The 21,218-nt window shown below is 56.1% G+C and overlaps 2 protein-coding genes across 2 annotated transcripts; one reads left to right on the forward strand and one right to left on the reverse strand.

The window, feature by feature from the left end:
* Window positions 1-41: 41 nt before the first annotated feature.
* On the reverse strand, window positions 42-9,346 carry DNAJC16 (DnaJ heat shock protein family (Hsp40) member C16). Its single transcript, XM_074161655.1, has 14 exons — window positions 9,180-9,346; window positions 8,232-8,298; window positions 6,943-7,273; window positions 5,885-6,069; window positions 4,498-4,602; window positions 3,738-3,896; window positions 3,253-3,383; window positions 2,827-3,010; window positions 2,475-2,657; window positions 2,162-2,238; window positions 1,673-1,753; window positions 1,471-1,569; window positions 865-1,035; window positions 42-438 (listed from the first exon to the last, which is right to left on the reverse strand). Exons 1-14 carry the CDS (start codon window positions 9,344-9,346, stop codon window positions 42-44), a joined length of 2,337 nt encoding a protein of 778 aa, XP_074017756.1.
* Window positions 9,347-9,519: 173 nt separating this feature from the next.
* CASP9 (caspase 9) lies at window positions 9,520-17,024 on the forward strand. The gene is made up of 10 exons (XM_074161719.1): window positions 9,520-9,659; window positions 10,833-11,052; window positions 11,573-11,653; window positions 11,821-11,852; window positions 12,792-12,968; window positions 13,680-13,769; window positions 14,464-14,611; window positions 15,013-15,192; window positions 15,366-15,475; window positions 16,435-17,024. Exons 1-10 carry the CDS (start codon window positions 9,528-9,530, stop codon window positions 16,525-16,527), a joined length of 1,263 nt encoding a protein of 420 aa, XP_074017820.1. The 5' UTR covers window positions 9,520-9,527; the 3' UTR covers window positions 16,528-17,024.
* The last annotated feature ends 4,194 nt before the right edge of the window (window positions 17,025-21,218 follow it).

Here is a 21,218-nt window from a genome sequence, read left to right on the forward strand (position 1 = left end):
CTTCATAAAAAGTTTGTCCATTAGAATCTCTTTAAAATCCCTCAGTCTAGCGCGGGCCACGAGGGGATATAGAACCTCTGTAGGGAACCCTCTAGGAGGCGTTCCATCCAAAAGGACAATTTGTGTAATTTGTTTTTTATGGATCTAGATCCCGGGCTGCAGGAGGATTTCCCTCGGGCTTCTGTGTGTAGTGAGGAATCATAATCCTCGCAGGAGCCCAGGGTTCCCCCCTCGTCCCCCGATCTGTGAGGCTTGAAGAGGCAGAAGTATTTCTTGTGGCCATTCAGAGCCAGGACGTAGCCCGTGTAGTCACGCTCGAGGAAATGCTTGTCGTACTGGTTTGGGATGGGGGCCGCATCCTGCGCGAACTCTAACAGGTACTCCAGCCATTCCCGGTGCTTGTCCAGGCTGAGGAAGGAGAAATGAAGAGAGCTGCTCCTGGGGGAAGAGCAGAGGAGAACCGGGATTAGCACGTCTCCCGAGTTAGGCTGGATTCCTACCGGACAGGTAAGCGTTTGGAACAAGGGCAGGCGCAGGGCTGCATCACCACGGCATCACCACTGCTCCCTGGGCAGCACAGGGTGACAACTACCCAGCGTGCAGCACTGTCGTGCTCTCGATTTGTTGAAATGCGGGTACAGCCAAAGCGGCGGCAGCACCAGACTTGTCCGGCCACCTTCACTGGGCCGGGAAAGGCTGCTCGGTTTTCAGCAGCTCATTTTGCCACTAACAAATATAGAGGCCGCTTTGCTCACCAGAAGCGTTCCCTCTTGGCAAACAAGCCGACGCCGCTCCCAATTGTCATCAGAGCAGCATTAGACACATTAAAACAGTAACAGAAACCCGGGAGAGGGCCCAGCCTACCCAGTGAAGGTATAGACTTCCAGGGCAAACTTCTGGAGGAGGGCGGTTTTGGTGGAGTTGGACAGGATCAAGACCACATTCATGTGGCCCGGCCTGAGGCGCACCAGGTTGCTGTTGTAGTTGATGTCCGTTAGCTCTGTCACCTCCACGAAGCCCTTTTTGGGAATCCTGCTGCAACGAAATGGTGACTGAGTGAAAGTGAAAGGAAGGACCGGGAGCGACTGATGGAGAAATGGTGAACTTGTTCCCTGCCTCTTTATGCTGAGCCGCCCCCGTGCCCTGCAGCTAAAGCTGAATCGGTGCAATGGCCAGACTTGGATCTTCCTCAACAGGTCAGTCAGACTTTTGCCTTTTCCTGGGCAAAACTCTGTGAGAATGGCTTAATAACTACATGTGTGCACCCCTGTCTTTGCTGGTGTGAGTCCTGTCTAACCAGCGCTCCCATCCACCTCCCTGTGCCCGCTCTGCCCCGCACAATGACTGCGCTGTGTCCCCGTGACTCCGGCACGTCTCTGCTCTCGCCTTGTGCTCTCTCTGCGCTCTCTCTCTCTGCTCCCCGAGCAATGCTTCAGCTGAAAACAGTTCTGGAGAAATTAGAGAGGGAACCTGTTACTCTCTTTGCTGAAGCTCACGTCGTTCTTCTCTGTCTTTGTGGCAGTTTCTTCTTTCTCCAAGGGAGGAGAGTCCCTTGTGTCACTCGAATCGCTGCAAAGGAAGACGATTTGGTGTGTGTTTAAGGCGCCAGATTGGATTGAGGTGCTGTTGGCAGGACCGTAAGATCCCCTAGCAGGTTTTGGTGTGCACTCACCTGAAAGCCTGAACAATAACGGTGCCAAAGAGAATGAAGAGCGCCGAGAAGAGCAAGGACAGCAGCGGCATCATCTCTCGCCTGAGGGGAAGATTTGCAAACAGCAGTCAGGCTGTGCAATTTCTGCTCGAATTTCAGTTCCCGTCTACCTCAAGTAATACCCTGCAGTTTCCCCTGAAACTCGGCTCGTTTCCTGGGGTCTTAAAGACAATCAAGATTTTAAGCACCGTCCCGCTCCCACCCAGAAGGAGGATGATAAAAATGGCTCCATTTTAAAATAAGGTGACAGGAAGTGGTGAAAAACAATAACGGATGTGTGTTTTCAGGAGTGTAATGTCCAAACTCAGCATCAAGGACATTGAGTATTTTGTATTTTGAGTATTTTGAGATGTTCTCAGTTTTGCTACAAGAACCTGGTTCTGCTATGCATCTGAACAAGATAACAGCAATCCTGCTCCCTACGGAGACTCGTTAGCACCCAATCCGTACCAGTTACTGTGAAACAAACTGTCCCAGCAGTCCGAGATGTAGTCCAACATGGAGTAGAACCACCGGATAAGGAACATCTGTTGAAAAAGAACAAAGCAAATGACAAAATCGCTCTCCAGAGCCCTGACAGGACTCCAAACCCTTAAACAGATCCCCAGGCCAAATCAGCTTTGGAGCATACCATGAGCTCTTCCTTCCATGAGGGAGAAAACTTTTAAGAGTCTTGCCTCGGTATTTTAAAATATAAATAATGCCTGTGAATGACCATAACCGTCCAAAACCAGCAGCACAGCTGGAAAGGCCGTGCACTTACGGGAGCAAGTTCGTCATTCAAGTCTGCCAGGACAGTCTCTGAAGAGAGAAGGCCAGGGTCTGTCCTCAGCTGGTCCAGAAGATCCAGGAGGATGAAGTTGTCCTCTTTGCTGCCTTGCCAGGCCTCCTCCAAGGTTTTGTAGGCGATCTTCCCTGCGTTATTACGTCTCTCCAAAATGACCACCTGGACAAGCCAACAACATGGAAGGTATCAGAGAGGAAGGTACTTTTTTCTAGACAGATGCCCAGAATTAGGTGTCAGATCAAGGTACAGTGTCCTACGTAAAGTGATGTGAGTGAGAATGAGAGAAGGGAAAGGGGAGAAGACGGGAAAAAACCAAGGGAACCCTCACAGCTGATTTTCCCCGATACTTCTCCTCATCCATCAGCAAGGAGTCCGCAAATTCCGGCTGCCGTTCATTATAGACGTGCACGAACTTCAGCGTGTCTTTTGTGTTGGCCACAGCAAAGGTCAAAAACGCCTCGTAAGCCTCGGCAAACTTCTCTCCTTCTCCGGTCAGTAAGACCACGCAGTGCCTAGGCAACACAATGGGATGGGGATTAGGAGCCGTTCTGGACGTGAGAGGAAATGACCATCCCCTTTCTGCAAGCCGGAACGATCCCGATGAGGCAGAAACCTATTGAACAATGTGGATACCCAGCACGATCCAATGCAGTCATTTCCCTTCTCCCTCAGAATCAAACAAGAGGTGGCTTTAGGAGCAGCCCCAGAGCCTCGGGGAACAAAGCAAGGGGACATGTCACCCGTGGAGCCTTACTTTCGCTGCCGGTGAGACTTCTTCACGGGACACAGCTCCTGGAAGAGCCTCTGGTTGGTGAGTCTGGCCACCATGAGGAACTTATTCTGGGAAAGGAAGTCGTCAATGAGCTGCTTCTTCATATCTCGTGCCTGGCGAGAACAGAGAAAGCTGAGGTCAGTACCGAGCAGGGTGAGGACAGTGAAGCTGCTGCATGTGACGTTCTCATCTGGAGCCTGGGGAAGGCTGCCAGCCATCACGGTCCTCGCTGAGATGTCTGGAGGCCCCGAGACTGAGAAGCCACCTGCAGCCACCCTCAAGAGGACAGACGCCGAAGCCTACCAAGCACCCTCCCTCCTAACGATCATGCTCTGCTGAAGCCTGAGTTTCTGCTGAGACCGAACGCTTTTTACTCTGAAATCTGCCACCGACCCCTCTTCACAAGCTGGGTCAGAAAGCCCTCAGTGTGCGTCTCGCCTAAGCTCTCAGAGAGAACTGAGCAATACCTGCACAACATCAGCGGGCTTGTCGATGTTCTCCTTGAAGATCATCATGGTCGGGGTGTAGACGTTGATGTTGTACTGACTGGACAACTCCTCGGTGCCCCGGAGTCCAACGTACACGTAACCAAAGGACAAGTAATCTCGGTATGCGAAGGCGGTAAGCTGGAGGGGAAGAAATCGCCAGCGCGTGTTTACATTAGAGAGCAAGCAATGTTTTCTCCCCCAAGTGCCTGTGGCGACTTTGCTTTGAGAACACCTCCCGCTGTTTAAATGTCATTGGGCACGCGCTGCACGAGGCAAGAGCCCTTCCTCTCCCTCACCGAACGGCGGTTTGCATTCTCTTAGTCATCCTAGCGGGAGCCTCAACGGAGCCACAGCTTTATATTACAACCTGACATTTTGCACGGTAGCAGGCGTTTCTTAGGAAACGGGCTTTCCGGTAACCCAAAGCAGATGTACCGCAAAAATCCCTCGTTACCCATAAAGGTTAACATGTGCTTCTGCTGCCGCTACCTCCGGAACCCACCCGCACCTTCACATCCGCTAAGGGTACATTCGTGGTGGGACAGAGAAACGACCTCCTCGTGAAGTCCCTCATCTGGCCGTGCCATTTCAACCGACACAAATCAACTTGTTCTCTTAGAAGAGGTCAATAGTATTTAGAGGCATCGGTCTGCCTCTGCTCACAGCAGTATCCCATTTTCTCTTGGAACAGCTGGATTTATCAGTAAGTCAAAAAATGCAGCAATAGAAATCACTTTACCTTGTATAATAACGGCACAACTGGCATATGATCAAATAGAAGGACGTGGGGCTTGTTTTCTTTCTTCCAGTTGGAGAGAAAGTGGATGTAGTTTTTACCTGTAATCTTTAAATAGAACCAGCGCATTAGTTCAACCTCTGAGCCGTTAGACACACGCCATGCTGTAAGATTTGGTGTCTGAATGAGAACCCAGCCTGAAAGAGCTGCCTAGGTGTTAGAGAAAGCAGACTCCGGGGGTTTGTCTTTCCAACAGGTATGCCTGATCGGTGCTTTTTTGATACAGGAGATTAATTAAAACCGTCAGTCTCGACCCCCACCAGCCCTCTGATCTACTGCATCCCCTGCCAGCGCTGATGCCACTTTGGTTCTCGTAACTGTTCATTGGGGCCATAAGCTTTACATAGAGTGGGAAGCCAAGGGTTAACAGGCACCTGTGGGCTCCATCAAACCTGCTCTTTTTCAGCTGCGGTACCTCCTTGACCTAGAGGAAGGAGGTAAAAGGGAGATCACAGCTGGTTTGGGAGCCCACAGGCAGGCTGCAGGCTCTGTTTTTAGGACTGCCTGGTCGCAGGAGGTGAAACGGCTGCTTTAACCGTGGAAAGGGACAGCAGACCCTACTTTTGGGGCAAAAACTCAAATACTTGGAGGGCAGCAAGTCAAGAGTCTGTCAGGAAGAGCAGCCATCGCTGAAGACCCCAGGGAAAAAGGAGATGAGGCGAACAAGGCTCCAGGCAGAGGAAGGACGGGTGAGAGCGCTACGGGGGCTGACCCGGGGGAGGTGGGTGCTTTAGGGTTCTGCCAAAAATAAACAGTTTTTTATCTAATAGGATGTTTATGTATAACTTTGAAAGGGCTCGCGCTGCCGGCTCCAGTTTGAAAGGTCTGAATCAAAACTGGATGAAGCAAAATGGTGGGTGTCTTTGTGGGTGAGTTTTAGCAGACAATGCCCGCAAGTTAGTAAGTGGTCCTTAATTTGCTGGATGAAACCCTGAGAAAGGAGAAATTAAGTGAAATCCAGCAGGGAGGTAGGGCACGCTCACCTAACCTGGGGGTAGCTTTTGGACAGCTCTGGGGTGTAATAACTCAGAGAAGATTAGGCACACAAAGTTGGTGGCGTAACCCCCATAGTGGTGGGATTAACCCTTTGGTAAGGGGAAGCGATATGGAGCCGCATCGCGCGATCGCTTCCGCCAGCTCCGGGGTTTGTAGCTGTAATTACAGCTCTCAAAACGCTTCACTTCACCAGCCTCGGTTGGATCTTCTCGCGTTCGTGACACAGATCAGCTCAGGGGCTGAATTAAACAGATTAGCCACCGAAGCAGCCGAGGAGAGATGAATATCCAGACAGGCACGAGAAGCAGCACGTGACACTCTTACTAGAGCGTACCTTTTCCACGAGGTTGCCCGGCAGAAGGTTCTCCACGAATTGCCGCAGGTTTTCTCGAATGACGGCGTTGTGGAAGAAGGTTATTTTCCCGTTGATGAGCCCTAGCAGGGAGGGGGTGCTGTGCGCACCCAGGTGGTGGGCGAGGCGCCTTTCGTACCCAGCGTGAACGACGCCGATTCCCACTCCTGGAAAAGGAGAAGTGGGTTCAATGCGAAAGAATCCCCTGCAATCCAAAAAGTCTAGGAGAAAACCCAGGTTGAAGACCTGTTCCTTTGCCCAGCACTCTGCTCCCGAGTTATTCATGGGACTGTCCCTCCTAAGTCTCTACGTTCCTCCTCTTGCAACCTCTTGTAACCCTTGAAGACTGGATTTAAAACTCACAGCTTTATCGAGGGGGAGAGAAAGAATACACTGTCCTTTTTTCTCCTGTCCGCTGATATTTCATGTACTACATTAAAACCTCAAAGAGGACAATCTTAGTAAGTGGGAACTACATCGCCTTTGTCTCCTGCCGTCTGTTGAATTTATGTTTTTCTGGAAATGCACGTAGAAAACATCTGCAGGGAAAAGCAGGAAGCCAGGGATGGAGGGGCAAGTACAAAATACCTCCTTGGCATGCAAATGTGCTCAATAAGTCAAAGTTCAGTCAAAACTGAACTGTAGGGTAGCGGCCCTCAAGTCGAGGACGTGCCGCAGGGATCTTTGCTCAGCAAAGCCATCCAAGCGCAGGACGAAGAGCAACACAGCATTTATGATGGTGGCCTAAACTTGTGGCAGTGCGGTCAGCCCTCGGCCACGCCAGCATTTATTATCATCAGCGTCGGACTAAACCACTAAACAACAGGAGAAAAGGCATCTTGCCCTTGTGATCTACGGGACTAGTTTTTTTTCCTCATTTCTAACATATAGCCTCATCGATTGGGATATTAGTAACACACAGGAAAGCGTTAGGAGAAACCCCTGAGGAAATTTAGGGATTAAACTCAGTCTTCCAAAGCTGAAGGCAATCCCTCGATGGGTGAGAAACACGCGTTCAGCCTAAATGGCCTCGTCCTTACCCAGCGCCTCCAATTCCTGAGCGACTTCCTTCCACACGGGCTCGATGTGGATGCAGCTGAAACACCAGTCTGAGGTTATTTTGATGAGGTAAGGTTTCTTGAAACTATCTGGCACGATGTCGTTGATGTAGTGGGAAAAATGGAGCAAATACTTCTCGTCGGAGGTGTCGCGCCTCTCGGAATTAAAGGGGAAATGGAAGAAGGACTCGTCAAAATAGAAGCCTTCGTGGAAGTGGTGGAACTGGCGATGCTGGTGCTGAGAGTAGCCCTGGCTTTCCCCGGCATCTCCGTAGCGATCGAAGTTTGCCCTCTTTTCCTCGTTGGAGAGAATCTGGGAAGTGGGTGATAGAAGAACGGTCGCCTTAAACCGTGAGGGAGAGCTGCCCTGACGATAATCCCTCAGTAAAGAACTGCAGCTGCATAAGGACGGGCTCCGAGGGACGGCGCTCCCTTTGCTGCGTGTCGGAGGCATAAATATTCTGGAAAAGGGAACTATCACATCACCTCCAGGCTTGTTGTGGTAAATCAGGGTAAAAATAGGCAAAGCCCAAAGGAAAGGAGCCTGTAAATCAACTGTGGTACCCGTTTCTGACACCAATTGCTCCTCGAGCCTGAGCATCACGCCGTCTGAGCATTAACGCTCTTTTCTGGAGCAGCCTCTGCTGGTGTCTGCTTAAACACTGAGGGTTTTCTCAGCGCATCGGAAAGCGCCACAAGTTTTACCGAGCACCCAGGCACCCCACAGAGAAACTGCATTTTTTGGCTGGGAGATGATGATTTGCTTTATTTCTGTGGGCTCAGCTCGCTTGCCGTGGAAGTGCCGGGTCAGCCGCCGCAAACTGGGGCAGCCGATTTCAAAAGCCGCGCAGGAGCGATGCGCAAATAACTACTTACACAAAGAATAATTTGAAGGGACTAAAGCCCTGCAGTGACTAACATTGTTTACATCATCCCCAAAATACTCCTATGTAAGTGTGACACAGACATGGCGGCCACCCAGCTGTGTGGAGCTCAACGAATACCAGCTCCTCCCTCCTTTGAGGGTTTTTAGCGTGAACAGAGTGGACCCGTAGCCAAATATTCGCAACGGAGGCCACGCCGGTGTCACTCAGCGGCTCTCTGTTGAGAAAGGCTCAACTTTTCTGGTCGGTAGTGTCCTCCCCCACAGGGTTAAGCACCTTTCCTGGGTAGCTGTACGCAGAAAAAGCACAAACCCCGGTACGGAAAAATAAGGTCACTTAACTTTGATCTTAATGACAGCATGAGTTTAGCAAAAAGAGCTGTGTTACCTCATAGGCCTTGCTAATCTGGATGAATTTGTCTTCCGCTCCCGGGTCCTTGTTTTTGTCAGGGTGCCTACGAGGCAGAACCGGAGGAAAAAGGGGGTCAGCGGTTCCCTGGGGGGACACAGCGAGCTGTCAGCCTCCCTTCAGTTAGGGCATGCGGCAGCATTCCAAGGCTGAGATCAGATTTTACACCCAGCACGTGCTCCCCCTACCCAAACCCCGGTCCCAAAACGCAGCACCGGGACACGTGCCATGCGCCTGCAGACCTGTCCCTCCATCCAATCTGTCGCAAACAGCCCGAGTCTAGGACGAGGGAGCGTGTATCTTCCATTCCTGCTACAGCGTTGCATCCCTCAGCTCCTGCCCTACATATTTACCAAGTTCCTCCTGTAAAACACCTCCCGCCACAGCCCTCGGGGATGTCTCAGCTCTAAAAGCTCTGGGTGAGGCTATTTTCCGAGGTAGTGCCTTGAGCCTGCTCCTCGGTGCACCGCTACCGAAGCGAGGGGCACGACGTTTGTGGATCCAACGCGTCCTTTGATTCCACAGCACAGGGGTTGACTCGCCCTCGGGCATCGATGTATCAAACTCAGACTTAGATCCTAGCGTATTAAAGGTCCCCGGTTGAGTCAGGGGGAACTTTTCACCCCGTAGCCAGCCTGCGGGAGGGTCTTACAGCACCGATTGCTGGCGTGAAAGGTGCCTGCTTGGTTTCAGGAGGACCCCTGGGCCACGAGGAAGACCCGGCGCCAGGTTCTGACCGCCTGCCGAGGCAGACAGCCGGGTGAGGTGGCTAACGCTACCGCTCGGTAGCCCTGCCTGCTCCTCAGAGCCCAGCGGCCTGGGTTCTATCAACCCAGAGGACGCCCGACCGCAGCGTGTGCGTGTCCCTCCCCGTGTCCGGTGCTGGGGAGAGGGGATCAGAGCCCCGGTCGGAGGGGAGGCACGTACCATTCCCGCGCGAGCCGCTTGTAGGCCTTCTTGATGTCGGCCTGGCTGGAGCTCCGGCCGACCCCCAGGACGCGGTACGGGTCGAAATCCCCCGCCGCGGCCTGCGCTCCCAGGGCGGCCAGCAGCAAGGCGGCGGCCCAAGCCAGGCCCGCCCGCCCTAGCTCCATGGCTCCGGCGGAGGCCCCGAGGGCTGGACACAGGCGCTGAGGGGACCGGCGACCGGCGGGGGCCGCGGACAGGCCGCCCTCACCCACCCTGCGCCGCCGCTTCCGGCGCGCCCGCCCCGCCGTCACCATAGAGACGGCGCCGCTTCCGGTCACCGAGACGAGCGCCCAGAGCGGCGGCGCCATGGAGGAGGCGCAGCGGCGGGCCCTGCGGCGCGGGAGGGCCCGGCTGGTGGCGGCGCTGCAGGTGGCCCCGCTCTGGGATCCGCTGGAGGACCGAGGCCTCTTCACCCGCACCATGGTGGAGGAGCTGCAGGTTGGGCCGGGGGCGGGCACCGGGTCTCCCTCAGCACTGGTGGGCGGGCCTGGGGGAGGGCCCCGTGTCCCCTCACCCCCGGCGACAGGCCTCCGGGGTAGCCCCTGTGTCCTCTGGGGTCTGGGGGGTGGCCCACATATCCCCTCACCCTGGTAGCAGGCCCACTGGAGGCTCTAGTGTCCCCTCAGCCCCAGTGACAGGCCTAGGGGGTGGCCTCTCTGTCCGCTCAGCCCTGGTGACAGGCCCGAGGGAGCGCCCCGTGTGCCCTCAGCCTCAGCGACAGATCTGGGGGCTGGCTCCCATGGCCCCTCAGCCCCGGTGATAGGCCCAAGAGAGGCCCCTGTGTCCCCTCAGCCTCAGTGACAGGTCGGGGGGCTGGACCCCATGTCCCCTCACCTTGTTGACAGGGCCAAGAGAGGGCCCTGTGTCCCCTCAGCCCAGTGACAGGCCTGAGGGTTGGCCTCCTGTCTCTCAGGCCTAGGGGGTGGCCCCCATGTCCCCTTGCCCCAGTGACAGGGCCGTGGGAGGGCCCCGTGTCCTCTCACCCCAGTGACAGGCCTGGGAGGTGGCCCCTGTGTCCTCTCATCCCAGTGACAGGCCCAAAGGAGGGCCCCATGTCCCCTCACTCTGATGACAAGCCTAGGAAGTGGTCTTTGTGCCTTCCCACCCTGGGCCCTGCAGGTAAGAGGTGTAAGACTCCCCCCACCCACGTTGTCCCTTCTCATCCCTTGCCCCAGGCAGTCCAGGCATGGAGGTTTCTCCTTGGGTCCCTATCGTGAGCTGATGACAGGCTCAAGGGGCCCCCATTTCCCCTCTCTCTTACTGGGACAGGCTTGGGGGTGTCTTACACACACTGGTGACAGGCTAGAGGGTGCCCGTTCGTCCCCTGGGGACAGACTGGGGTTGCTCTCTCCTCCCTCTCCCCCCGAGCCCCACGGTGAGCTGCAGGTGGTGGCAGCAGGGCTGCATGGTTGGAGGGCGTCGGGACTGGGGTTCGGGCGGCTGCTGGGGGTCTCTGTGACTGTGTTCGCTGGGTCTCGGTCTCGTTTGCCCCGTGTAGATGTGCTCAGTGTGGATCCCCTCGTTTCCCCTCTCTGGATGCTGATCAGAAGGCTGGGCAGATGGCGTGCCTTGGCTTGGGGTGATATTGTCCTGGGCTTTCCTCCTCTGCAGAGTGCCGGCAACCGAGGAGACCAAGCCCGGCAGCTGGTCATCGACCTGGAGACTCGAGGGAAACAGGCTTTTCCTGTATTCCTCTCGATCCTGCGGGACACCGGGCAGGGCGACCTCGCAGACATGCTGATCAAGGAGTGCCAGTGCCCACTGGTGCCGCCGCAGCTGGCAGACCTGAGGCCTGTTGAGCTGGAGTTACGTGGAGAAAAGCGTAATAAAAGTAAGTATTGAGGGTGCAGTTGTTTTCTGGACAAACAGCAGCAGGGAGGGTGGCAGCTGGGATCCCTCTCGCCGCGGGTAATAGTCCGTGAAGTCCTGATTTTTGTTATCCTGGAGCTTGTAGAGGTGACTGTGCAGAGCTGCGGGGAGAACGTCGTGCTTTGCAGTAGCGGAAGTTTAGAAGCTCAGGCCATTTGCTTGTGGCGTTAGGAACTTCCTTCTCCGTATCTTCGCACGCAACCTCCGTGGTATCGTGGCGAAAATGGATTTTGCCACGTCCGTGCCGTCTTGCGCTCTGCTGAATCTGTGTGCAGATCCAGCTTGTGCGGTTGTACGGAGAAACTGTAGCCTGTTGAACCCTGTAAAGGGGAAAATAGACGCGATGTATCAAGCCCTCACAGCAGGGTCCCTGCGACAGGCGACTCTTGGTTCAGGTCCTTCTGAGGAGCCCGGGTTGGTTACTTGCAGCGTGAAGTAAGAAGGGGGAGAAGGTGAGACCTGTCTGTCCTGTGTCCTTGCAGATGTGAACTTTCCGGAACGTTTGTCTATCCCGGTCCAAGTCGAGAACGAAAGACCTCGAACACCTCCAGCACCAGCCCCGGGTAAGCCATGTCCTAGCATCTGGTGGGGTGGAAAAGGGAATTTGTTGGTGTTGCCGATGCCTCACGGGGGACAGAGCAGGATTAGTGTTAATTCCAGGAGGAAGGGGTATGACATCTCGTTGTGGAGTGCGGGGAGCTAAATACCGTGTCTCCGTTGTGCGTTGCAGGTCTGGCTGTTGAGAAGAGGAACCGTGATCTGGTTAGTATTTGTTTAGGCCCAAAGTGTTCCCTGTTAAGCCAAAGCTCCGTGCCTTGTGAGTGGCTACCACAAAATAGCCCCGGGACAACCGGTTCTTGCTTTGTGTTATCTGAGGGATCGCTCTGAGGCTGACACCGCTGTAACGGGGCCGATCGCCTCGGAGCAGGTCGGTCATTAGCGAGCTCCTCCTTAAGGTTACCGCAGCTGTAAGACAAATGACATAACACAGCGTTAAAGCTTGTGCTTAAACAGTTTCCCAGCAAGGCAACCGGTAATTTCCGAAGGCACCAAGTTGTGTGTTGTCTGCGAAGCGATGTTTAGACTTTGTAATTGTAGTGTTGAGGAGCAGAAGGCAGGAAAACAATAATGAACTCGTGCAGCCTGCTCTGGCGCGTTGGGAGACGCGCAGGGAAGTGATTATTGTGGCAATGTCTGGAGTTGCCTTCCGACAGCCTGCAGTCTGTGGGTGAATCGTGAGGAGGGACTAGTTTGGCTATGGCCGCACGAGGCTCGTGGTTGCACCGGTGCAGGTTTTCGGGTAGCTCTCATAAAATTCCTGTATTTGTGTTGTCAATGGTAAAGCTGAGTCTCCAGGAGATTTATCTCTTGGCTCCTTGCGTGGGCTTTTGCGGTGAGGTTTGATGAAGATGCCTGAAAAATCTCAGGGAAACTTCAGCTTTCCATCGGAGGTGCCGCAGGGAAAGAAGGGGCCGGTGTTCTGCCGACGTGGTCCCCGATTTGGCAGGTTGTTTTGTGTTCCCCGGCTGCTGATAACAATGTGCACGTGGAGTGCGGGTGCTGCTGTGCACCCCTAGTCCCAGAGAAACAAAAAAGCTGTGAAAGGAGCTGCTTTAAGGACTTGTTGGCATTATGTCCCACTGGATTAACCAGCAAGCGCTCCAAATAAGAGGGTGTTTAATTGCAACTTGTGCCTGCCAGGTTTACGAGCTGAAAGCGGACCCGTGTGGACGCTGCCTGATCCTCAACAACGTCGACTTCAGCAGGGACTCGGGTCTGTCGACTCGAGACGGCTCCAACGTGGACTGCAAGAAGCTGGAGAAGCGCTTCACGTCCTTGAGCTTCGACGTCCTGACTCGGCAGAATCTCAAAGCTCAGGTGAGGCCAGTCGTGTCCAGCTCAGGCGAGGGACGAGAATGGATCCCCCGGAAGCCATGGGGGCGCGTTACGGGACGTACCCCCATGTTGCAAGCGCCTGAAAGCCCCACCCTGCGCTGCACAGAGAAATTATCAACCGCTCGCTTTCTCTTATTTTATTGTCATGCTGCGACTGCAGAAGGACGAAGGACTTTGCACGTTTTCACCCTTTTGCCTGAAGTTTGATTCCTGGTTGGGATTTGTAGGGAAGCTGGTGGGGCTGTATTTCTGTGCTGGCTCTGACGGCCTCTGTGTCGTGCGCGGCCTGGGGTGAGATTTGCCCGTCTGTGCAGTCCTCGAAGCGGCTCAATCACCCAGAGCAGCTGCTGGAAGTAACCCAAGGTTCTCTGCTCACCCACCGGCCCCTCATCAGAAACGGTGCATTTCCGTGGTTAAACAGGCACGGAAGTGTGTTTTCTTTTGCGTTGCTGTGCTCTAAAGAATGCAGCGAGGAGGGAAATGTGTGTAATTAAAGCCACCAGCGTTAAATAAGGGCAGAACTGTGGGAACACTCGCTGTCTGTATGTAGGCTGTGTGTTACCCCGCGGCAGAGAGATCCGCTGGATCCTTCCGAGCAGCGCAGCCCTGACAGACGGACAAGAGCAGGGCCCGGCAGCGCTCTGCGGCTGAGGGACGATTTCAAAAACTCTGACCGTGACGTTTTCTCTGTAGGAAATGGTTTCAGAGCTGCAGAAGCTGGCGCAGCGGGACCACAGCACCTTGGACTGCTGTATCGTGGTCATCCTTTCCCACGGGTGTCAGGTGGGTTCGTCACACCTCTCCCTTTGCTCGTTAGGCAGGGTGCCCGCGTGGGAAGGGGTTAATTCCCTGCGCTGCAGTCTCTGGAGCAGGGTGGGAGGGAAGCGGCTTGTCGTGACTGATCTGATGTGGTGGTACGATGCAAAGAGCTACTCTCATATCTGGGTTAAAGAAAACAGCAGCTTTTCCAGTGTAGTCTGAGCCGGTGTTGCCTGTGGACAAGTGTTCTCCGTTTTGGAAGTTGGGGTGTATAATTTGGAATGGAACGATGGGCGGGGAGCGCAGGGAGGTTGCGCTGACCCTCATGCTGTGGTCCTTTAGTCCTTCCTGTTTCTCCGTCTCTGCTGGGGGAGATGCTTTTAGTGGTAAAGTCTCTTTATCGCAAGTCAGAGGCCTCGAAGGATGAGGAGAGGAGAGGAGGATGTCAGGAAAATGGTGTATGTTATGCGTGCATTGTCCCAGAGGATGAAGGACCCAGGTGCTGGAGGAGGCAGGGTAGGAGCTGGATGACAGGAGGAGATGGATTGCTGGGTTTTAGACTGTTTCAGACGTCTCCTGGGCGTCCCCTCGGGCACAAATGCGAGGAAACGAGATTTGTTCTGGTAACTTTAGGCTACAAAGCACCCGATGGGAAACAGGCTCCCTCGGAACCGGCCTCACCTTCCGCGTTACTAGCTCCTGGATTTTCCTCTTGCAGACGAGCCATAATCAGTTTCCCGGAGGCGTTTACGGAACGGATGGAAAACCCATTCCAATAGAAAAGATTGTGAACTATTTCAATGGGTCCAATTGTCCGAGTCTGAGAGGAAAACCCAAACTCTTCTTCATCCAGGCCTGTGGTGGAGGTGAATCTTTGTTTTAGCTCCCGAAGGGAGTCAGCTGTTGGGCATAAGCAGGCTTCAGAGATGTGGTTAGGCTTTGAATTCTTGTTCCTTTTTTGTTTGTTGCCTGTTTCTCCGGCTCTCTTCTCGTACTCTGGGCCACACGTTCTCACTGCTCACGTGGGTTGAGTGTAAGGACTTGGGCGTGAGCCTCTCGTAGGAGAAACACGGACCGAGGGCTTTCACGTGAATCGCCTGAAGGCTCCGACTCAACCAGCGCAGCCCAAGGGCCAAAAAGCTTTGTTTTGTTGGAGGGCCTTTATTTTTTTATGTGGTTTTTTCATCTTTTCTCAATGGAGGTTGTATGATCGTTGAGCGCTTGAGTGAGGTGAACGTCAGGGATGTCTTGTTGCCGCTTTTTGCAGAACAAAGAGATCGAGGCTTTTTAGTGGATTGCGATTCCCCCGGCGATGAAGCTCCTGGAGGTTCTTTGGAGTCGGACGCGACTCCTTTTCGGGCTCCGGTGGGTGGCACGGACGAGCCGGACGCTGTAGCCAGTTTGCCCACGCCCAGCGACATCCTGGTCTCCTACTCAACTTTTCCAGGTGAGAGAGACCGCACAAAAAAGTGGAAGTAGCAGAAAAGGTCGGAGCTTCATGGCCAAAGTCAGGGGCAGTTACGGCTCCACTGGGGACAGCACCCAGGGAGTGGCAGTAACTCGGTGAGACGAGAACAGAAGCCTGGCTTTAGCAGTGACGTTCTCGTTCTTTCTTTGAAGGCTTTGTCTCCTGGAGAGAGGCCTTGAGCGGCTCATGGTACGTGGAAACGCTGGACAGGGTGCTGGAGCGATACGCCCGTACGGAAGACCTGCTCAGCATGTTGCTGCGGGTAAATGTCTTTTATTTCTACTCTTTGGAGTCATGATGAAGGAAATAGAGCTGCAGTCACGGCGCTTCCTCAGCACGCGGTGGCACGGCAGCTGTTGATTTCAAGGGAGCAGCACGAGATCCTCCCTCCGCCGGCTGGCATTCAGTGCGAGGGAAGGGACCCTGGGGTAATCATAGAACAGTTTGGGTTGGAAGGGACCTTAAAGACCATCCAGTGCCACCCCCTGCCCTGGGCAGGGACACCTCCCACCAGATCAGGTTGCTCCAAGCCCTGTCCAACCTCGTCTTGAACCCCTCCGGGGATGGGGCAGCCACAGCTTCTCTGGGCAACCTGGGCCAGGCTCTCACCACCCTCACAGCAAAGAAGTTCTTCCCCAGATCTCATCTCAGCCTCCCCTCTTTCGGTGTCAAACCCTTCTCTCTCGTCCTATGGCTCCCCTCCCTGATCCGGAGTCCCTCCCCAGCTTTCCTGGAGCCCCTTGAGGGACTGGAAGGGGCTCTAAGGTCTCCCTGGAGCCTTCTCTTCTCCAGGCTGAACCCCCCCAACTCTCTCAGCCTGTCCTCACAGCAGAGGGGCTCCAGCCCTTGCAGCATCTTTGTGGCCCTCTGCTGGACCCGTTCCAACAGGTCCATGTCCTTCAAATGACGGGCTTTTCTGGAAGAAGGAGGGTGGAAAGGGAATGAACTTTTAAGTAAAGACCTGAAGGGAAAGAGGAATTTGGGGCTTACGCTGAGGAGCACCCACCAGAGGCAGTGGCGTACGCTGGTACGGCCAGGGTTTCTTTAAAACTGTTCTCCCATGAGTCCCATGTGTTTTTGCTGTCAAAAACATCTCATTGTAGGAGATCTGCATGCTGTCCCCTCCCACAGCCCCACTCCCTGTCCTTGTCATCCTGCTTCCCGTGAGAGATCCTGCCCCTGACACATCCTGCTCCTCAACCGCTCTCCTTCTGTTCCCAGGTGGCCGACGCCGTCTCTGCCAAGGGGAGGTACAAGCAGATCCCGGGCTGTTTCAACTTTCTCCGTAAAAAATTCTTCTTTGCCTGTAAATGACTCATGGGCTCCGAGGTCCCCACCAAGAGGGAGAGCGACTTCCCCGCGGCCGGATGAAATCCGCGTCCGCCGCGACTCGGCGTCGATGCTCCCGGTGGCCTTTGTCTGTCTGTCGAGATTGTTTGTCTTGAGAAACCTGATCTGTGAACGCTGTCCTTGCTGTGAAATCGAGAAGCGGTGGAGCCTGGTGCTGCGCCGACGGTAAAACGTTAGAGACGGAGCCGGGACGGGTGAAGGAAGCCCCTTTGCTGGGGCCCGTGCCGGCCCGGAGCCTCCGTGCTCAGGGAGGAGAGCGGTTCTGGCTCGTCGCGACGCGGCTGCGCTCGGCCTCCAGGTATTTTTGTACGATGATGGCGATGTTTGTGTCCTTTCTGCCTGTACGACCCACTGATGGAATCAGGGTCTGGCGCTTCATTGGAATTGAGTGATTTTTGCAATCGATGTTTTGCAATTGTGTTTTTCATTTTCTCAATAAAACGCAGTGGAAATGGAACGAGAAATCGTTTGCGTTGTATTCCCTCGTCCTTCCCCTCATTTCAGCATCTCCCGAAGGCTTCTCTGAAACGGGAAGAGCCAGAAAAACCTTGCTCATGTGAATTTTCAGCCTCCTGCGGTTACCGGTAGTGTTTCTAATGCGCCTTCCCAGCATCCGGGGGAGGATGTTGAGGAGTCGATCGACGATCGAGGAGTCGATCAGATGCCAATAAGGAAACCGAGGCGGATTCGTTCGGATATCGGAGCTGAGTTAAAGCCCTCGCCCCGATGAGCTACTGAGGTGACAGTTTTGGGTCAGAAACCCTAGATGTACGTGGGAATTTGGGGGGAAACCACCCTCGCAGACCGAGGAGCTGCCCTGCTGGGTGGGATGCTTGGGATGCCGGGCATCTCCAATCTGCATTTGCAGTCACTTGGTATTTCCACGCTCCTTTTTTTGGCAGCGTTTTGGGTACTCTTAGGCAGTGATTTAGAGTGATTCTCTGCCTGGGGTTTGGGTTTAACTATTTTTCAAAGGGTGCTGGGGCTTGAGCAATAGCAAAAAGAGCTGAAAAATTGAAAAGAGTAATTAAAAATAGGGGGAGAGAGTGAGAGAAGGGGCTCGTCCCCCCGAGGGTGTTAACCCTCTCCTTCAGTCACTTCCAGTCCCTCTTGCTGAGGGAACATTGTCCCCTGGATGTCCCTGACAGGTACCCAAAACATCTGTGGGAAGAGAAGCGTCTGGAAAAAAAAGCTTGATGAGCACCAGGTCCCGCCAGCGATGCTCTGTCACCTTGAGGCAGGTTGTGTTTCGCCCCAGGAATCGGGAACAGGGACGAGCGGGACCTTCCCCAGCCCGTGTAGGGGTGGGGGACGCATGGCCCCCCAGCTGTGGGACGGGGGAGCTTTGGATGGGGGGGGCAGAGGGACGGCTGGAAGCAGGGCAGGGAGGGAACTGCCCATCCCCAGGTGGGGGGAATTGGGAAGGGGCTCAGGTTGGGCCAATTAGGGAGGTGCTGGGGGTGAAATGGCAGGGCCAGGGCCAGGGGGAACAGGGCAGGAGCTGGCTCCAGACCTGGCTCTGGGTCTGCAGGTGTGCCCGAGTCGCCGATGGCGCCGGAGCCGGAGCGGCACATCCATCGTGGTGAAGCCGGAGAGCTCAGCTGGGAGTCACCGCTGCCCTCACCTGCGAATCTGGGGTAAGTGGAGCTCCGATTGTAGGTACAACTCGACGGCAGCGTCCTGTTGGAGATATGCCCGACGACGAGATCCTGCGATGGACAGAGGAGCGAGCTGGGAAGAAGATCTGTGCATGTTGAGATTTATTTATAATGGAAAAAAGCAAGGTATATGGAAACAGGTTGCTAAGATGGCATGGAGGAAATGCAGCGAAGGGGATCAGAGGAACCTGAAAACAAATCAGATTTTAGGTACGATTGGTCTCCGTCCTCTCTTTGACCGCGGAGACAGAGCGATACTCGGACAGCGGAGGAACGTCCCCGAGGTCCTGCAGCCCAACGATACAGGTGAGAGCAGTGCTTGATGCGGCTTTAGTCACAGTCCCAGTGGTGTCCCTGAGCTCTGTCCTGGAATGGGGGGTGTCCCTCCCGCAGGGGGAGGTCGGGAGCAGGCCGCGGTCGGGGCTGGCCTGGGACCGGCGCCCCCTTTCCCGGGGGGCTCGTCACGGGGCGGCGGCGGGTCCCTACCGGCGGGGGCCCACCTTGGGTGCCCGTCCCCGGTGCCGTGGGGAGGGGGGCCCCGGCCACTGCCCCGGTCACGGCATCGGCTCGGATGCCGTTGGGGTCCCCTGAACCCGGGAAAGCCTTGGGGTGTGCGTGGGGAGTGTGGATGGGGGGGGGAGTGTGGCTGTGGGGTGCGTGTGTGAGTTTTTGGGGGCTTTTCTTTGCCTTCGTTTGTTGTTTTGGCTTGTTGTGTTTATGGTTTGGAGCTGCAGCCGTTGTTTTTGGTTTGTTTCCCTTTGTTTTTGGCTTTCCCGGGGTCGGGGGGCACCCCGGGGCGGCGCGGGGGTCCCCGTGCCCGAGCGGTGTCCGGGGGCGAGCGCCCGGGGAGGTGCGGCCACTTGTGCCGGAGGGAGCCAAGGCCGCCCCGAGCCCCCCGGGGAGCGGGGGGTGCCGGCCCCGGGCTGGAGCCGGCGCGGGGCCGGGGTGCGGGGTGGAGGGCGGGGGGTCCCGTGCGGAGCCGGGCGGTGGCTGTGCTGTCCCTGCCCGTGCTCCGGGGGTGGAGAGAGCTCGGGGCCACCGTGGTCCCCATTCCCATCCCCATTCTCTGTGCTGTCCCTGTCCCATTCCCATGCCCATGCCCCATCCCCATCCTTTGTGCACGGGTCACCCAGGTGTCTGGGTGCTGCGGGGTTGTGGTGCCCACATCCCTTCTGGGTATCCCCACGTTGGGGCTGATTCCGTCTCCCCAGGTCCTGGTTTTCATTTGGGACCCTGCACTTTTTTCCCCTGGGTCTTTTCCTCCCCAGTTTTTCCCCCCACTGGGTTGTGGCGCTGGGGTGCCTGGGCTTTGCCCCGTTGGGATAGTGGTACCCAGGGTTGTTTTTTGGGGATGCGATCTTTCAGAAGGTGATTTTTGGACTTTTCCCTTCTCTCCTTTCCCATTGCTGCTGGATCCCCCTCTGCGGAGACTTCCCCGTCCCCTGTGCCCGACGGCGGAGGGCAGCCCGGAGTCCGGTGCCCGTGAGCGGGGTCACTCTTTTGGTAAAGGTAAGGGGGGGCCGGGTCTGGTGGCATGTGGGAAGGGGCAGCAGATGCTTTCGGGGTGGTTTATCATGTTCATGTCACGAGCGATCTTTCCTTGTTGTGGGGTTCCTTTCTTGTCGCAGGTCCGGCGGTCTCCCTCCCGGGCTGGACCCGCAGCCGGTGCCGGGCGAATGGAGCAGCCCTCCCGAGGTCCTGCCGCCCCGGCCATTGCAGGTGAGAGCGGTGCCTGATGCTGATTTCATCCCCGTCCCCATCCCGTCCCCATCCCATCCCATCCCCTCCCCTTCATTCTCTTGTGCACTGAGCACCCGGGTGTCGGGATGATCCCGGGCCTGATCCTGTCTTTCCTGGAGCCCTTTTCCCTTGGGCATGGTGACCCTGCTCTCTTCTCCATTGTTTTTCCCCCGTTGTGCCATCACGGGCTTGGTGGCACTGGGGTGTCCCGTGGGTGTCCCGGCCGTGGCGGGAGCGCAAAGGGCTGGCGGGTTCATGGGGGTACTGCTGCCCCGGCTCAGGGTCTCACAGCCTGTTCCCTTCTCTCCTCCTTCTGGTGGCCGAGCCTCGTCTCCTCTGGGGATTGTCTCCTCCTGGACCATGGTCTGTCCCTTCCTCAGAGATGCCGACCCTTGCTGGGTGAGTGGTGAATTGGGGGGGTCTGTCCCCGGTTCCCGGGTTGTCCCTGAGCTCTCGTTCCCTGGGGAGGGTCCCCATATCCTTGGGGTCGGGGTGCCGGTCCCAATCGGGGAGGGGTCCCCGGTGCCTTGTCCGCTCTGTGCCGCCTCCAGCGCCTGCCGTGCCCGGGCACAGCCCGTGTGAGTGTGTGTTTTTGGGGGGATGTGTGTGTGTGAGTGTGGGGTGTGCCTGGGCTTTGGGGGGTTTTGTATTTTCTTTCTGGCTGTTGTTTTAGTTTGTTGTGTTTATGGTTTAGTGCTGCAGCCCTTTTCTTTTGGTTGTTTTTCTTTCCGTTGTGTGTGAGCGGGGCTCTCCCGGGCACAGCGGGCGCAGGGCACTGAGGGACAGGGGGGCTCGTCCCCACGTGGCCGGGGTTCAATGTCTCAGCTCGGGGTCTCACAGCCTGTTGTTTTTCTCCTCTCCTGCTGCTACTGCTGGTGGTGGCCGAGCCTCATCCCGTCTCGGAGCCTCATTCTGTTCTTTGCCCAGAATTGCCGTCCCCTGCCTGGTGAGTGCTGCCCTGGGTTATTTGTCCCCGGTTCCCAAGGTGTCCCTGAGCTCTCTGTCCCTGCTGGGGGCCTGGCGGTGCCCCCCAGCCGCAGGGGGAGGTCGGGAGCAGGCCGCGGTCGGGGCTGGCCTGGGACCGGTGCCCCCTTTCCCGGGGGGCTCGTCACGGGGCGGCGGCGGGTCCCTACCGGCGGGGGCCCACCTTGGGTGCCCGTCCCCGGTGCCGTGGGGAGGGGGGCCCCGGCCACTGCCCCGGTCACGGCATCGGCTTGGATGCCGTTGAGGTCCCCCGACCCCGGGAAAGCCTTGGGG

The sequence above is a fragment of the Numenius arquata genome, chromosome 20 (genome assembly GCF_964106895.1).
Source record: "Numenius arquata chromosome 20, bNumArq3.hap1.1, whole genome shotgun sequence".
NCBI classification, from domain to species: Eukaryota; Metazoa; Chordata; class Aves; order Charadriiformes; family Scolopacidae; genus Numenius; species Numenius arquata.

Coding starts and splice junctions, on each gene's coding strand:
- DNAJC16 (XM_074161655.1), bottom strand. CDS start 9,346: ATGGAGCTAGGGCGGGCGGGCCTGGCTTGGGCCGCCGCCTTGCTGCTG. Junction 2,658..2,826: donor AGTATCGGGGAAAATCAGCT/GTGAGGGTTCCC, acceptor TGGCTTGTCCAG/GTGGTCATTTTGGAGAGACG. Junction 1,754..2,161: donor AGTTTGTTTCACAGTAACTG/GTACGGATTGGG, acceptor TCTTCCCCTCAG/GCGAGAGATGATGCCGCTGC.
- CASP9 (XM_074161719.1), top strand. CDS start 9,528: ATGGAGGAGGCGCAGCGGCGGGCCCTGCGGCGCGGGAGGGCCCGGCTG. Junction 11,654..11,820: donor ACCTCCAGCACCAGCCCCGG/GTAAGCCATGTC, acceptor TGTGCGTTGCAG/GTCTGGCTGTTGAGAAGAGG. Junction 13,770..14,463: donor TCCTTTCCCACGGGTGTCAG/GTGGGTTCGTCA, acceptor TTCCTCTTGCAG/ACGAGCCATAATCAGTTTCC.